We start from the raw sequence: 16,047 nt of genomic DNA, 5'->3' as shown, positions 1-16,047 counted from the left end.
CAACTCTATAGTTACTTTCTTTTCAAGAATATTTTATCCAAATGTGTCAAATAAATAGCTGTTAATTTTACTACTAACTCAATGTGAAAATTATGCCATTAAAAGAAAGGAGGTATATACATATTTAAATAATTTATAAAGCAAGGAAATAAATTTTGCTAATCCTAGGAACATAATTCTCCCAAAATATATTTAAAACACACCCGTAAGAGTCATCTAATTAATTGGCATATTAATTCAACTTATTCCTGTGTAGCAGCAATGACAAATATTAGTCAGGTAATCACAGGTAGGCATTCTATAAAGATGTTCCATTGAATTTACTAGGCCCAATGTGCTAATTAAAGCCGGTAGTGTGACGTTAAGAAATTTACAGTCTTATCCAGCAAGTTCATTAAATATCCCATTTTTACAACATTTTTATTATTCGAGGACATGCAGTACCGTTTACTGGATGTTCAAGCTCTAATACGAAGTGCAGTAAATCCAGTGAGAATTACAAAGCGTGATGAAAGGTATATATCAATAGTGCTCTATGGAAAATTCAAAATACCAATGCAGCTCATTATTTCTCATCTCCTGAATTCAAAATAGTCTGATGGGATTTAATTGTTCAATTGAAGCTGTAGTGAGTTCTGTCACTTTTGAAGTGTGAAATACGCTCAACTTGGGAGATTTCTATTTGCAATAAGTATCTTTGCCTAACAAACAATGAATTGATGTAGGAAAAAATATTAGAATGGTTTTAAAGACAGTAATTTAGGTAGTGATTATCTGGTACATTTGAAATACCAGCTTGGCTTAATATTCTGCAATGAGACTGATGTTCAAACTTCATGCCCCAATTCCCCAGTGGAGGTAGAGAGTCCACTTGACTAACGAGAAGTCTCAGCTCTCTAGTGATCTACATCAAAAGTGATAAATGAAGTAGCTAATTGTACTTTGAAATCAAAGAGGTAGTAATGTTAACACCTTAAATAATTCCAAATTGCTCATATTTCATACTAATGAAGCTTTTAAGGTACCTGCCATGATTCTGTTAATGTGATTCTCTCTAATACAGATGCTTTCATCAGCACATTCTTTTAGTAAAAATAGTATTTGTACTGAATTTTAAGCTTAGTCATATTATACAATTAATTCCCAAGTATTACAGGTCCTCGTCAAGTTAGGAATATTTTCACAACATGTAAAATACTCAAATCTACCTGTAGGATTAAACATTTACAAGATGAGGAAAATTTTGTTAGCTTGAGTAAAAAAGTGAGCCAAACATAATACAAGAAAGTTTTCCTCCAATAAACGTTTTGGTGTTGTATCTGGGAAAACACTATAAATTATATTAATTTACAATATCAAGCAAACCATGTGCTTTTTTCATATTTTGAAAAAGAAGGAATAAATTTTTCAATGTCCTGTTTGGAAACAATATATCTCTCCCTCTGTTGTATTTTCTAATGCGGTTTCAGATATAATCACATTAAGTACAGACTATGAACTAAAGTTTACCACAGTACTATAAGCTTTTATACTTTGCAAATATATTCTATTAAAATCCACAAAAAATGTCATGGTATTTTATTTATTGAGTACCAATGTTTTATTCTCAATGATATAATCTATTCCCTATGGCTTGAATGCCAGAAAAATTATTTTGATTACAGATTTGCTAGTCAAAATGCTCCTGTTCATTATTATATATATATATTTTTTAAATGTCAGAGGGGCACCTAGTTGGCTCACAGTCTGTTAAGCCCAGACTCTGGATTTTGGGTCAGGTAATGATCTCAGGGTTGTGAGATCTGGTTTCGTGTAGGCTCCCCACTAGGGGTGGAGCCGCCGTGAGATCCTCTCTCTCTCTCTGTCCCCCATCTCCCTCTCTAAAAAATAAATAAATAAGACTTTAAAAATTATTATTGTTATTTTTTTAAATCAGAGAGCGAATACAGATTTTTGCATAAAGTACAGGTATTAGTGTCTTCTAAACCATGAAAGAAGTCCAGTAATCACTTAATTATTTGTTTGTTTGTTAAAGCAATTATTTTCTTTCTTTTTTTTTTTTTTCCATGAAATTTCAGGAATGATTTCATACTAGAATTTGACCCATGCTCTGTCCAGGGAAGGCAACCATGAATCTGGTCTTCCTTTTATGTCTGGATGTGCAGGTATGGCTCCCAATTGGTATTGCCAATAAATTCTGTCAATTGATGTTTGTTACCTATCTTCAGAATTAGTGATCCTCTTGGTTCACTAATTATGTCTCTACTGTTCTCTGCTTTGGTCTATATGCCCAGATCCTTCAGATGAAAATTCCTTTACATTTTCTTGAATGTTTTTCCTAAGAAGAAAAGTATGTGAAGCTAAGGATTTCCATAGCAGAGACTAAAGTAAGAAAGTAAAATACAGAAAAATATTTTTTCTAAGAAAAGAGTTCTGCTAATGTCATGGGTCATGAAGCAAAAACTAAGAAAGGACTAGCAGGTGTGGGGCTGTCCTGGCTGGCATCACTAAAGTAATTGCCAATTTGGGCAATGTGACAAGTCCACCTATGTAAACCATCTGTTCCTTCTCTCACTCCATTTCACTGCACACCATTTGGACAAGCAAAAACAAAAAAGCAAAATGCTTAGAGCCAAACAATGCAGTGCTTTTGGATGCAAAATTCTTACGTTGACATAGTCCATTTGAAGTCCCCTCATTCATTCAGTTTTGGGGCTTAATTATACACTGTCTGTTTCTGGCTGGGATTTATTTTTCTCATTCTTACATTTTTAAATCAAGAACTAGATAAGACCTCTTTGAAGACCTGACAAATTAAGATTCCTTGGGAGCTCTTGCTAACGTTTTGAAAACTCATTATATACCTTATGTTAAGGGCATTTCTTCTGCAGTAATAAGGAGCATTTGCTCCTTATTTATTTATATTTTTTAAACTAGAAGCAAAATACAAACCTTTCACTTGTTGAATTGAGAAAATAATATGAAAAGAAGAGAACATTATATATTCAAAAAGTGGCACAAATTCATTACAGTGTGACTTGCCTTGCTGTGCTTCTTTATCATACACTTTCATATGAACAACCCCAGAAGTCTTATTTCGCAGGACAGTGGGGTTTCTTCCATCTCTTTTGCTGCAGGTTCCCAGCTGAGCTAAGTTTTGGTCTGCCCACCACAGTTTCTTATCTGTAAAAGTGAAAAGATTTCTTCTATGAAAAAGATATTCATCTTATTAAATAATATAAACAGCTATTAAAGTATAATACTTTTGATTTCTTTTGTTATATTCCCAAATTCTGTTTCTAAGGGAAACAATGAAATCACTCTCACTCTTTTAAAAATACAAACCACAGTAATATATTATTGTTTAAATTTTCCTCCCTCCTCCCCAATTAGAGGCTCTTGCCTTAACTTTTCTTTTTCTTAAAAGAAAATTTCACACACCATATAAATAAAAGCATATTCGAATTAATATAGAATTCAGATTATATTATTTACATACTTAAACATGATCACAGTAGTACTGTATTATATCTGTAAATGAACAGCAAAATCCAACCAAATATCCAAGCAAAACTTATAAAAAAAAAAAAAGACTATACTCTTAGTTTGCAATATGGAAACTTTTAATAATTTGTACTCCCTACTACTGAATTCCTCATAGTAACATCTTTTATTTTTTTGCATGGCTCATGCCCCTCTCTTCAAAATTTTAATAATGTAAACTGCTCAGTGTGTGTGTTGAGTGCATGTATTGAATATTTTTTGTGGAGTGCATGTATTGGATATTTCTCTTAGAAGAGACACTGCAATGTGCCACAGATTTAAAAAAAAAAAAAAAAAAGAGTCTTGACCTTAAGGAAGCTAGCATGCTGATGAAAATGATACATTTATTATTATTTTATTTCAAATTATTATACCAAAACTAGAAAGAATCTATTAACATTCTCATTTTATAGATGAAACATCTAAGATTCATAGAGATTAACTATCTTAATCAAATTTATATATTTGGTCTTCCTATCTCCATAATTTGGTTCTTTCTAAGACTCCATACTGAACACATAAATTTTTAGAAAGGCAATAATTTTAAGAAAGGCAATAATTCAAAATAAAGTTCATAATTATAAAGGTTTTGAACAATTTAGACTTTTCTTGAAAAAGCTAATTACTCACAATTGGGACCACCTCAATTTCTACCTAGAAGTTAAAGGTTATTTAATTGTATGAACAAAACAAAATAATCTTTTCTTTCACCATACATTTATTCTTATTCAAATTCTACTATATTTAGACTGAACCAAAGCCTAGTTTCAGATATCGCAAGGAGAGTAATACAGACATCAACAATGATAATCCCTTACCGAATTTGATTTTGTACAATGCACAATTCTAAACACTACAGATTACTTCATTTAATCTTCACAACAATTTTATTAGGTAACTACTACTATTATTAAACCATTTTGCCGAAAAACACTGAGACAAAATGAGGTTAAATAGTTTTCCCTAGGTCATACGATAAATAGGAGCCTCAAATTATAGAACAAACCCTAGTTTTAGAGCCCATGGTATTAAATTAACTCTAATGTCCTCTTTCATTGATAGATGTTTAGTTTTCTCTCTCTTACATAGATATATATATAGATATATATCTATATATATATACTCACTAATCTAAGTGCATATGATTAGTGAGTAGCCCACTCATGTAGGTTTTGGTTTACACTCCTGAATTGACATAATAAGACCAGAAAAATTTCCTGTGAAGAAAATGAGTAAAGACTTTTTACTGTAGGGGTGCCTGGGTGGCTCAGTTGTTAAGCGTCTGCCTTCTGCTCAGGTCATGATCCCAGGGTCCTGGGATCAAGCCCCATATTGGGATCCCTGCTCAGCAGGAAGCTTGCTTCTCCCTCTCCCACTCTCCCTGCTTGTATTCCCTCTTTGACTGTGTTTTTCTCTATCAGATAAATAAATAAAATCTTTTAAAAAAAAAGACTTTTACTGTAGAGACTTTATTAAAAGTTGTACCGTATAGTAAATTAGACTGGATACATGTGTGTTCCCTTTCAATTCTTACAATATGTCACTGTGATAGAAATACAGAAACACAAAGCAGAAAAACCCATGTATAAACTCATAAAATAAACAACAGAGTTGGGGCATATGAGTAATGTATAAAAGATGGTATATAAGTGGAAATGGGAAAATGGGCAAATAGGCTAAGTTGCAACCTGGATCATGATTTTTTTCTCACTCTCAATTTTCATTCATTCATCACTCAATTTTATTATACTCCAATGAAAAAAAAATAAGATAAAATAAAATCTGATTTTTAATCCCTTTCCATAGAACTCGGGATGACCTTGATTTCAGCTTGTAAATAATACAATGGGAGTGTTAATAAAAGCTAAAAATAGAATAATCAAGTGAAGATATTTTTATATGTAATATCACCTACTATCACCATCTCCCCAAACCCTTGCACTGAGTTTACAGAGGTTTAGTAACTGATAGAAGTCTCAATTAAATATATAACCATAGCTCTTTTTAAAAATGCTCAGCAAAGAGGTTTGGAATATGAAGTTTGATGCCCTGAATAATGTTCTCTTCATTTTAGCATTGGGGGACCCAAAATCTGACCCCTAGCTCTCCAAAAAAGCAAAATCTGCAAGCACAGTGTCCAATTCTATGCAGAGCTCCCAATGAGAAATCCCCTCCCCAAAAAGATATGGAAAAAAAATATTTTTATTTTCATGAAGGAGGAGGAAACCCATGATAGACACCCAGCTCTATTTTGTTAGACATTATGAGAAATCAAGAATCTCCAGTTCAATGAAAAAAGCCAGTAGAGTAAAAAATAAACACTTAGACAGACATAAAGACACATAACCATAATTAAAAAAAAATCTTAAAAAATTATCAAAGGTATTCAAATCATGTCTTGTTCTAGAAAAATTAAAGATGCTGAAACAAGGAACAATGAAAGACAAACTCTTAGGACATTAAAAAATACATGGTTGAGAAAATCTTCCATAATACAGAGGAAAAGGCAAATAGATAACATGGTAAAAAAGGAAGGACAAGTTGACTCTTAGTCTTAAACATCACATAGCCAGCATCACAAATCTGACAAGGAATCACTGGATTCTCCACTGCTATGCATTTACAGGAAAAAAAAAAAAAATCAGCCAGTTTTACATAAGGGTGTCATTAACTGAACAGTAAAAGCATTAATTTTATTAAATCTTGATCCTTCAGCACATGTCTTTTTAATATTCTGTGTGGCAAAATGGGAAGTGTGCATAAAGCATTCTGCACTACACTAAAGTATAATTGTCTGGAAGAAATGTATTTATGAGATTGCTTAAGCTGCAAGAAAAATTAGCTTTTTTCTCTTTAAGTTTTTATTTATATTCCAATCAGTTAACATACAGTGCAGTATTAGTTTCAGGTGTAGAATTGAATGATTCATCATTTACATACAATACGCAGTACTCATTACTACATGGGCCCTCTTTAAAACTCATCACCAATTAACCCATCCTTCCACATACCTCCCCTCCAGTAACCCTCTGTTCTCTATAGTTAAGAGTCTGTTTCCTGATTTACCTCTCTCTTTTCCTTGTCTTTTCCCCCTCTTTTCTTTCTTTCTTTTTTTTTTTTTTTGAAAATTAGCTAGTTTTTTTCATAGACTACCATTTTTTTTTTTAAGATTTTACTTATTTATTTGACACACAGAGAGAAAGCTTGCACAAGCAGAGGGAGCAGCAGGCAGAGGGAGAGGGAGAAAGCAGGCTTTCCACTGAGCAGGGAGCCTGGTGCAGGAATCGATGCTAGACCCCAGGATCATGACCTGAGCCAAAGGCAGCCGCTTAACCAACTGAGCCACTCAGATGTCCCCATAGAATACCGTTCTTTACTTGAAAGAACAACTGACAGACAATCTATTCATACATATGTGTTTGGCAGATATTTCTCAAAAATGAATGAAATGGAGAAGAGGGTTGAAGGACTGACAATATCCAACTTCAGAAATTACTAAAAAGTTACAGTAAGTAAGACAATATGGTACTGGTAGAAGAATAGACAAACAGATCAATGGAACAGAATAGACAGTCCAGAAATATACCCCTATAAATATAGTCATCTGGTTTTTGGCAAAGGAGCAAAGGCAATGCAATGGAGCAAAGACAGTCTCTTAAAGAAATGGTGCTGGAACGGGTGGGTGTCCACATACAAAAGAGTGAATCTAGATACAGACCTTATACCCTTCACAAAAATTAACTCAAAATGGAACATGAATCTAAATGTAAAGTGTAAAATTATGAGACTCAAAAGATAACAGGAGAAACCTAGATGATGCCTTTTCAGTTTCAACATCAGAGACATAACCCATGAAATAAATAATTGATAAAGTAGACTTATTAAAATTAGAATTTCTTTGCAAAAGAAAATATCAGTACTTAGAAGACAAGCCACAGACGGACAGAATACTTACAAATGTACATCTGATAAAGGACCATTCTCAAAAATATACAAAGAACTCATAAAATTCAACAATAATAAAATGAATCACCCAATTTTTAAAAATGGGCCAAAGACATTGACACTTCATCATAGAAGATATGCAGATGGAAAATATGCATATGAAAAAGATGCTCTGCGTCATATGTCATAAGAGAAATGCAAAGTAACATAACAATTAGATACAACTAGACACCTATTAAAATGGCTAAAAATCACTGACACCACCAGTGAGAATGTGAACCATAAGAACTCTCATTCAATGCTGATAAGCATGTAAAATGGTACACCTATTTTGGAAGAATATTTGGTGGTTTCTTACAAAATTGAAAATACTCTTACTGTATGATCAGCAATCTACTCTTTGGTATTTAAGGAGTTAGAGACTTATGTCTACATACATACACACACACACACACACAAAACACAGATTTTTTGTAAAAGAAAAGCCTATCCTTATCCATGAGAAGGTAGTCAATCTATGTCAGACTTTATGTTGTTTACCCCAAAGTCACTGTCTTCCCTGTCAACACTGCTAAAGAAGAATAATTTCCACAGGCAACATTCAAAATGCCAAGCACAGTCTTTTGCAGCCTTCTGGTCAATAGAGGTGGCCATATAACTTTATCTAGATTACAGTTTCAGGGCAGGAGGAGCTTCTAGGAGTAACACAAAGCCATGCCTTGTCTATATAAAAAAAGTCTCTGAGGATAACCAGCTGATGGGGCAGTAGAGAGTTGCCAAATAAATGGGAGAAAAGGCAAAACAGATAAAACCATATCCTTGAGAACCATGATCAAAGAAACTTGTGCCCAGGAAAGACTATGACCAATCAGATATCAGTCTTCTCAGTAGTGACCAGAATGAAGCTAGAATCACAGATAAATCAGAAAAACTATTCTAGGTTGTTGCAGTCCTCTACAAACATACTATTCATCAATCCTAATTCTTGCTCAAGATTCTTCAAATTTCCTGATTATATACTGCCTCAAATTTAAAATCCCTTACCAGGTTTTTAAATCATGACATAATCTGAATTGATTCCACCTACTAAGATGTCTTTCTGTCTTCTCTCTAGGACATGCTACATCCATGCCTACCACCTCACAATATTAATTTATTCATTCATTTTTCAACTAATATTGAGCATTTATTATATTTATAAAGTACTATGTAGATAGCAGGAAAACAAAAGACAATGTCTGCTTTTATAGACACTATGTTCTGGTGATGGAGAAAGATACATAAACAGGAAAGAAACAACTTTAATTCCTACAAATCAACAGCAAAAAATAAATAGATAAATTGATTGAAAATAAGCAAAGGACTTGAATAAACATTTTTCTAAAGAAAACATGTAAATGGCCCACATGTATATGAGGAGATGCTCAACATAACCGATAATCAAGGAAATGCAAATCAAAACCATAATGAAATATCACTTCACACTTGTGAAGTTGGCTATAATTTAAAAAAAAAAAAAAGATAGCAATGCTAGCAAGGTTATAGAGAAACTGGAACACTTGCACACACACTGCTGCAGGAAATATAAAATGGCAGAGCCACTATAGAAATAGTATGGAGGTTCCTCAAAAAATTAAAAATAAAACTATTTCATGACCTAGCAATCCACATATCTGAGTATATATTCAAAGAACCTGACATCAGTATATCAAAGAGATATTAACAACCCAATGTTAATTGCAGCATAATTCATTAGAGCAAAGATACAGACACAAACTAAATGTCTACTGAAAGATGAATTGTTAAAGAAAATGTGGTACATACATACAATTCACCCTTGATAACAGCCTTGATAAAAAAGGAAATATTCTGGTAGAGAACGTTGATAATGGGGAGGCTATCAATGTAAGGATATAGGTGGTACATAGGAAATCTCAGTATTTTCTTCTTAATTTTGCTCTAAAACTGCTCTAACAAAATTAAATCTTTAAAAAGAAAAAAGATTTTGCCATATACAGCAACATGGATGAACCTTGAGGACATCACACTACATAAAATTAGCCGGTCATAGAAGGACAAATACCTCATGATTCCACTTATTTGAGGCATTTAAGCTAATCAAACTCACAAACAGAACAGAATGGTGCTGTCAGGGGATGGGGAGAGAAGGAAATGGGGAGTTGCCCTTCAACAAGTATAAAAAAGTTTCAGTTACATAAAAGGTGAAAATTCTAGAGATCTGCTGTACAACATTGTGCCAATAGTTAATAGTATTGTACTGAACACTTAAAAATCTGTGAGGAGGATGGACCTCAGGTTAAGTATTCTTACCATAATTTAAAAAAATTAAGAAATAAAATAACTAAAAACTTCTATTAGTGCTGTGAAGAAAATAGGCACAGTTTCATTTTTTACTTATGTCTGTTTTTCCCCATTTTCATCTGCCCATAATTCCACTATCGTCACCCTTCACTGCCCAAGTAGAACCTCACCCTGAGGGAAGTATTTCAGACTAGGATATCCCACATTGACTCTTCCTTCTCACTGATGCTAAACTGTCTACAGATAGAATCACATGGTTTTATATTTAATTATTGCTTTTCCCTTTTTTTCACTTGGACTAATTTTGACTCTTTATCCGGAGATGAAAACTCTTGAGAACAAGGATCCTGTCTTGTACATCTTTATATTCTCCACAGTGCCTTGCATGATGTAGAAGTTTCCTAAATACATGCAAAATGATTATGGAAATAAATATCCCTAAAAATGTCTCCTATAACAAGTCATAACTCAGAAAACATTTAAATAAAGCTGTCTCTTCCATTCCTTGTTGATATCATCTTTTTTAAAATATCACTTTTTAAATATACTTTTCAAGGATCTCTCTCACACAAAGGACTTTGGTTTTTACTATGTACTTAGAATCACATGTATTTCTCTCACTTTTTCTTTCTCACATTGTTATTGATTTGAATCTACTAGAAACTTCAGAAAGTACCAAAATGCAAACACTGCTTGCTTAACTTGATGTCAGTTATTATGAATATCTCTACTCCACCATTATGGATTAAATTGTGTCTCCCAAAATTCATATATTGAAGTATTCACTTCCAGGACTTCAGAATATAACTGTTTTTAAGAAATAGGGAATTTAAAGAGGTAATTAAGTTGACTAATATAATACTGTATGTTAATTATATCAGTATCCAAAAAGGAGAGATAAAGAGAGAGGGAGAAAGAGAGAGAAATTAGGACAGAGATATCCATACACAGAGAAGACTCAGGGAGGAGAAGACATCCATTTTTAAGTCATAGAGACAGTCCTCAGAAGATATTAAGCATGCTGACATGTTAATCTAAAGACTTCAAACTTAAGAATAATGAGAAAGGAAATTTCTGTTAAGCCACCCCGTCTGTAAGACTTTGTTATATGCCCTTAGGAAATGAATACATTTACTAATAGATGCATTAAAGGAACGTATGTAATATAAGAATTAACATAAATAACAAATATAAGTTGATTCTGCAATAAAGTCTCTAAAAATCTTCATTCAAGAGAAAGAGAGAGAAAGGAGGAGAGGAGAGACAAGGGAAATAATCGTACCCAAGTGTGCTAAGTTTCAGGGCCTTTGCTAAGCTCTGATCATAAGCAAATACGGCTGTCTCATTTAATCATCATAAATGAGAAGTGATGTGTTAATACACCTCCTGTTGTTAAAGATGAGCAAACAGAAGTTCAGAAGTTGACCTTCTCCAAGGTCACACAGCAGAAGCATGGCGGGAACTCTCAGTTGGTATCCACCGAATTTCAGTGCTCTTGCCACTACATAGCACTGATCATAAAATGATATACTCACTAGACCTAATAACACTACACCTAGCAATGCAAAATTACTTGACAAATGTAAATTAAAGTTTGGCCCCAAATTAAAAACAGTTGAAATATATATTTTAGTTATTACATTTTATTTATTTATTTGTTTGTTTGTTTGTTTGTTTTTGAGAGGCAGGCAGAGAGAGAGGGAGAAGCCCGATGCAGGGCTCGATCCCAGGACCCGGAGATCATGACCTGAGCCGAAGGCAGGCGCTTAACCCACTGAGCCACGCAGTTATTACATTTTAAAATTATAATTATGAAGTTTTAAAGTTTTAATAAAACCTGACTTCTTAAAATGTATTATAAAAATTGATAGTTTATTTTTTAAATATTCAGAATATGTACTTTATGGAACTATACCAGAACTACTGAGATCCATATTTAAAAATGTATTCCTTCAAAAACTAGCCTTTTATATTTAAAATATAAAATACAACATTATGTCCAGTTCCATCTGAGTTAAAGATAAAGGACAATTAATTTTTGTATAAGTATGTCCTGAAAAATACCTCTACAAAAAATATTCACTTACATGAAATTCAAGTTTAACTGGGTATTATGTATTTTATCTGGCAATTCTATTATCTTTACTCTCTTCTGAAACCCCCAAATTTATAAGAAAACAATGAAAAAGATATAAGCCTATAAAGACAAGGAAGTCTTTATAATGGAAAAAAAGACCGAGGCTATAAAAATTGTAGTAGATTAAAAGCAGATTGTAATTGGTGACTGACTCTACAGATAAAGAGAAAATCTCCATCAGTAAAGGGAGGACACCAGATGCAAGCTACTCTGTTCTCCAGAACTTCAGAATGGGTGAGCAACTGGGAACCATCAGGCCTCCAAAGACAGGGAGTGAGATGCCATTGAAAGAAAGATGATTGGTTACGTCTGTCTCTGAAGGCATTAGAACCATATGTACACAGCCAAGAGAGTGATGCTCTCTAAGCCTGGTCAAAGAGTTAGAGAAATACCTTCTGGAGAGGAGAGGATGACTGGGGACCCTGAAAATAATACACAACAGAGTGTCTGGATACTATAAATAAATACAGAGATTAAGTGATAATCTACATTAGTGGTTCTCAAATTAAAGAATAAAACAGAATCATCTGGACCCCCATCTAGTCATCAGAGTACAAACCAGGCAGTCATCTCTTGGACCCTCACTCCTCCATGGTCTTACCCAAGTGTCAGCCAGTCTGAGTAAACCCGCTTAATTCTTCACCCTTATTATCTCAGGAATGTTTTATTTCCTCTCCATTTCCAATGCAACTGCTGAGCTCAAGGGCTCAGCACCTGTCATTCTCTCATTGCTAAGGAAACACTAGCGTGATCTTTCCAAAATGCAAATCTAAGCATATCACTCCTGATGCTTGAAACTCTCCAATGGCTTTCCCCTGCCAACCCTCTAAGCAGAGCACAAAGGCCATCATTATTTGATGCCTGGTGAATTTTCCATCACCAGATCTATCACTGCCCCAGTGCTCCATGTTCCAGGAATACTGAATTGTAATCAACTTCAGTTATTCCAGGATAGATTAACCACGCTTCAGCAGAAACATGTATAGAAATCATCAAAAGGCAGTTTATTTGTAAAGAAAAATAATTAAAACTACTGTGAATATGAGAAATACCTACAAATCAAGAAGAGTCTCTCATTTCCAATTATATAGGAACCATTACATTTTTACATTGTATCTACTGCAAATCAGAAACGCCCCTCCACCTGGACAAGCAGACGTGGATATGTTTGCTTACAGCAGCAGTCTGTTAGCTGCTCCTCTGTGCAGGAGCAGCTCTCTATCGTTTGTCTGAAACCTGTGTAAAAATTCTGATCCTTATGGCTGTAATGGAACTAGATGTCTCTTTGCTTTGCTAATACTTGTTTGTTTTTTGTTTTTTTTTTTTCTTAAAAAGAGAATTTGGAGAAGGACAGTGAAGGCTGGATGGAGAGCACTGCAGAATACGGCCCAGAATTCTGTGTTGAAGCCTTTGTGACCTTGAACTGACAGTCATGGCCCTAAACTCTCCATTCATTGTTATATTGAGAGCATTGCCTCATCGAGAGCTGAGGGGGCAGTCTGAGGTTATAGGGAGAAAAACTTGAGAATGGCAGGTAATTTAATTTCCAAGTTGATGGCTTCACTGTGTTGCCAGTGAACTAGTATTCCTGCAATGATGGAGAGAATGACAGTGAGAGGGAGGAATTAACTGACAAAGACAAAGGAGCTCCAAATACCTGCTTGCTTGGGTGTTTAGAAAATTTAAAAAAGTAGAGTTTATTCAATTAAATTGATGTTACCTAAGATAGTTTTCATTAAAAACAGGGAGTGGAGACAGAGCAGGAGGAGACTCAAATAACAGAGCAGACTATTGGAACATTTTAATTGCATACATTTATATTAAATATTCATCCTGTATCACAGAAGTGTTTAATTGTGCTTGAACTATGTTCTACCTGTATCCTCCTTCCATTTTCTCTTATCCTAGTTAACAGGTTAATATATTGTTGACAGTATATATAATTCTCCAAAATGATGCTTCCCAACACCTCTGTACATTTTTTGCATTTGCCCTCAGTTTACTTCCTTACCTCCACTACTGTAACCACCTCGACTCTCATTATCTGAATAATGGACACATTTTCAGACGCAGTTAAAGTGATACCTCTGTTTGGAAGCTTTGCCGTCAAAAGGGAAAGTGGATCACCAAATTCTTTTTGTTTTATGATTTGTGTATAATGATATTAAAACTTTCATAATCCCATAACCCTTTTTTTAATTTACATGTATGTCTCCTTATTTAAAACGTAAGATTCTTCAGGGAAGGAATTATGTCTTATTAACTCTTATCCTCCATACTTATGCCAATGCCATTCACACGGAGGGTTTTCAAGGCTGTAGGAGGTAAGAGAATGTGATTTGGAGTCATACATACCTGCTTTGATGCCTGCCAGTGATATTTACTCTCTGCGTGATCCTTAGAAACTTACTTGGACCCTTAATATTTGTCTCCTTCTGTATAAAATGGGAAAAATCCTACCCACTCACATGAAACAAGAAGTACTAGCTAAGTGATTTGAATGGTAAAGATAATAATCAGTACCTTACTGAATAAACAAATGAATGAGTCAAAAGAAAATCAAAATATACGTGAAATTACTGATTCTATTACATAAACAATTAAGAAAAATGTTTCTACTAATTATCAGCACTAATGTGTGAGGAGTTACTTTTTCAAACTGATGGATGGATTTGCATTGTATTTCTACGCTTTTATTCTACTTCTCTTGCAGCTAATGAAAGACAGCATCATGTGCTACCCCTTTGTCATAGGGATTATTTTGACCTGATTATTTTGAGAAAAAGCAGAAATAGGAGGAGCTCTGAAAACAGTATAAGTTACCCTTTTATAAGGGACATTTATGTTAGAAGGGAGGCCTGTACCATGAAGAGAGCTAATACCAGAGATCATTTGTTTATTGGAGAAACTTTCTGTTTCAGAGGGCAACCTTTGCTTACCAAGCATTCCCCCTTCTCACTTTCCCATTAGTTGCCTTCTCCCCTTTGAATGGTCTTGGTCTGAAGTCCTATACCCCTGTCCCTTTCTTTAGCTAAGGATGAGAATAAGCCTCAATTATCTGTCTGCATTTCCAGTCTCCTATATTTTGGGGGCTTCTGTATAAACATACAGATTATTTTTTTCTCCTGCTAATCTCCCCTTTATTCCAGGAATCTCTTAGTCAAGAATCCATGAGAGTAAATGGAAAATTATTTTTTCTTCTCTATAGTAGTCATAATCATTAGCATGGACGTTGGTTGAAATTAGTAGTGTAACTCTTGACAGTAAAAAAGAATTATGCTATTTGCCTATGGTGATCACTCTAGAGGCGATCATCAAGTCCAAGTTGTATGCAAGATGACCTATTAGGGTAGAAAAAATAAAACATTAGAATTTCCGTTTGTAGTTGTAATTGTAAACAAGTGAGATTATTAGTGTTCAAAGAAAACAACTTCTTGGGGGCGGAGTCAAGATGGCAGAGAAGTAGCAGGCTGAGACTACTTCAGCTAGCCGGAGATCAGCTAGATAGCTTATCTAAAGATTGCAAACACCTGAAAATCCATCGGCAGATCGAAGACAAGAAGAACAGCAATTCTGGAAACAGAAAAACAACCACTTTCTGAAAGGTAGGACCGGCGGAGAAGTGAATCCAAAGCGACGGGAAGATAGACCCCAGGGGAGGGGCCGGCTCCCAGCAAGCTGCGGAGCAACCGTGCACAAAATCAGGACTTCTAAAAGTCTGTTCCGCTGAGGGACATCACTCCAGAGGCTAAACGGGGCGAAGCCCACGCGGGGTCAGCGTGGCCTCAGGTCCCGCAGGGTCACAGAAGGATCGGGGGTGTCTGAGTGTCGCAGAGCTTGCGGGTATTGGAACGCGAAAGCCGGCTACAGAGACAGAGCCGACAGTAAGCTCACAGCTCGGGGTGACCTTGAACCGGTCGCAGGCTCGGTGAGCTCCGCCTGCAGCCAGAGGTCAGGCAGACGGGAGTAACTGGGCGCTGTTCTCTGAGGACGCACTGAGGAGTGGGGCCCCGGGCTCTTGGCTCCTCCGGGCAGGAGACCAGGAGGCCACCATTTGTATTCCCGTCCTCCGGAACTCTACAGAAAGCGCTCAGGGAACA

At 35.0% G+C, this 16,047-nt stretch overlaps 1 protein-coding gene across 1 annotated transcript in view; it reads right to left on the bottom strand.

Annotated features, from left to right (window-relative positions):
- The window catches only part of LRP1B (LDL receptor related protein 1B), a 2,002,169-nt gene that overhangs the window by 551,452 nt on the left and 1,434,670 nt on the right, over window positions 1-16,047 (bottom strand). Inside the window, exon 34 of the mRNA XM_059394361.1 lies at window positions 3,039-3,183. Coding sequence (XP_059250344.1) covers window positions 3,039-3,183 — 145 coding nt within the window. The remainder of the gene's footprint in view (window positions 1-3,038; window positions 3,184-16,047) is intronic.

Source organism: Mustela nigripes, chromosome 3 (assembly GCF_022355385.1).
Source record: "Mustela nigripes isolate SB6536 chromosome 3, MUSNIG.SB6536, whole genome shotgun sequence".
NCBI lineage: Eukaryota > Metazoa > Chordata > Mammalia > Carnivora > Mustelidae > Mustela > Mustela nigripes.
This window is presented reverse-complemented; position numbering and strand designations above follow the sequence as displayed.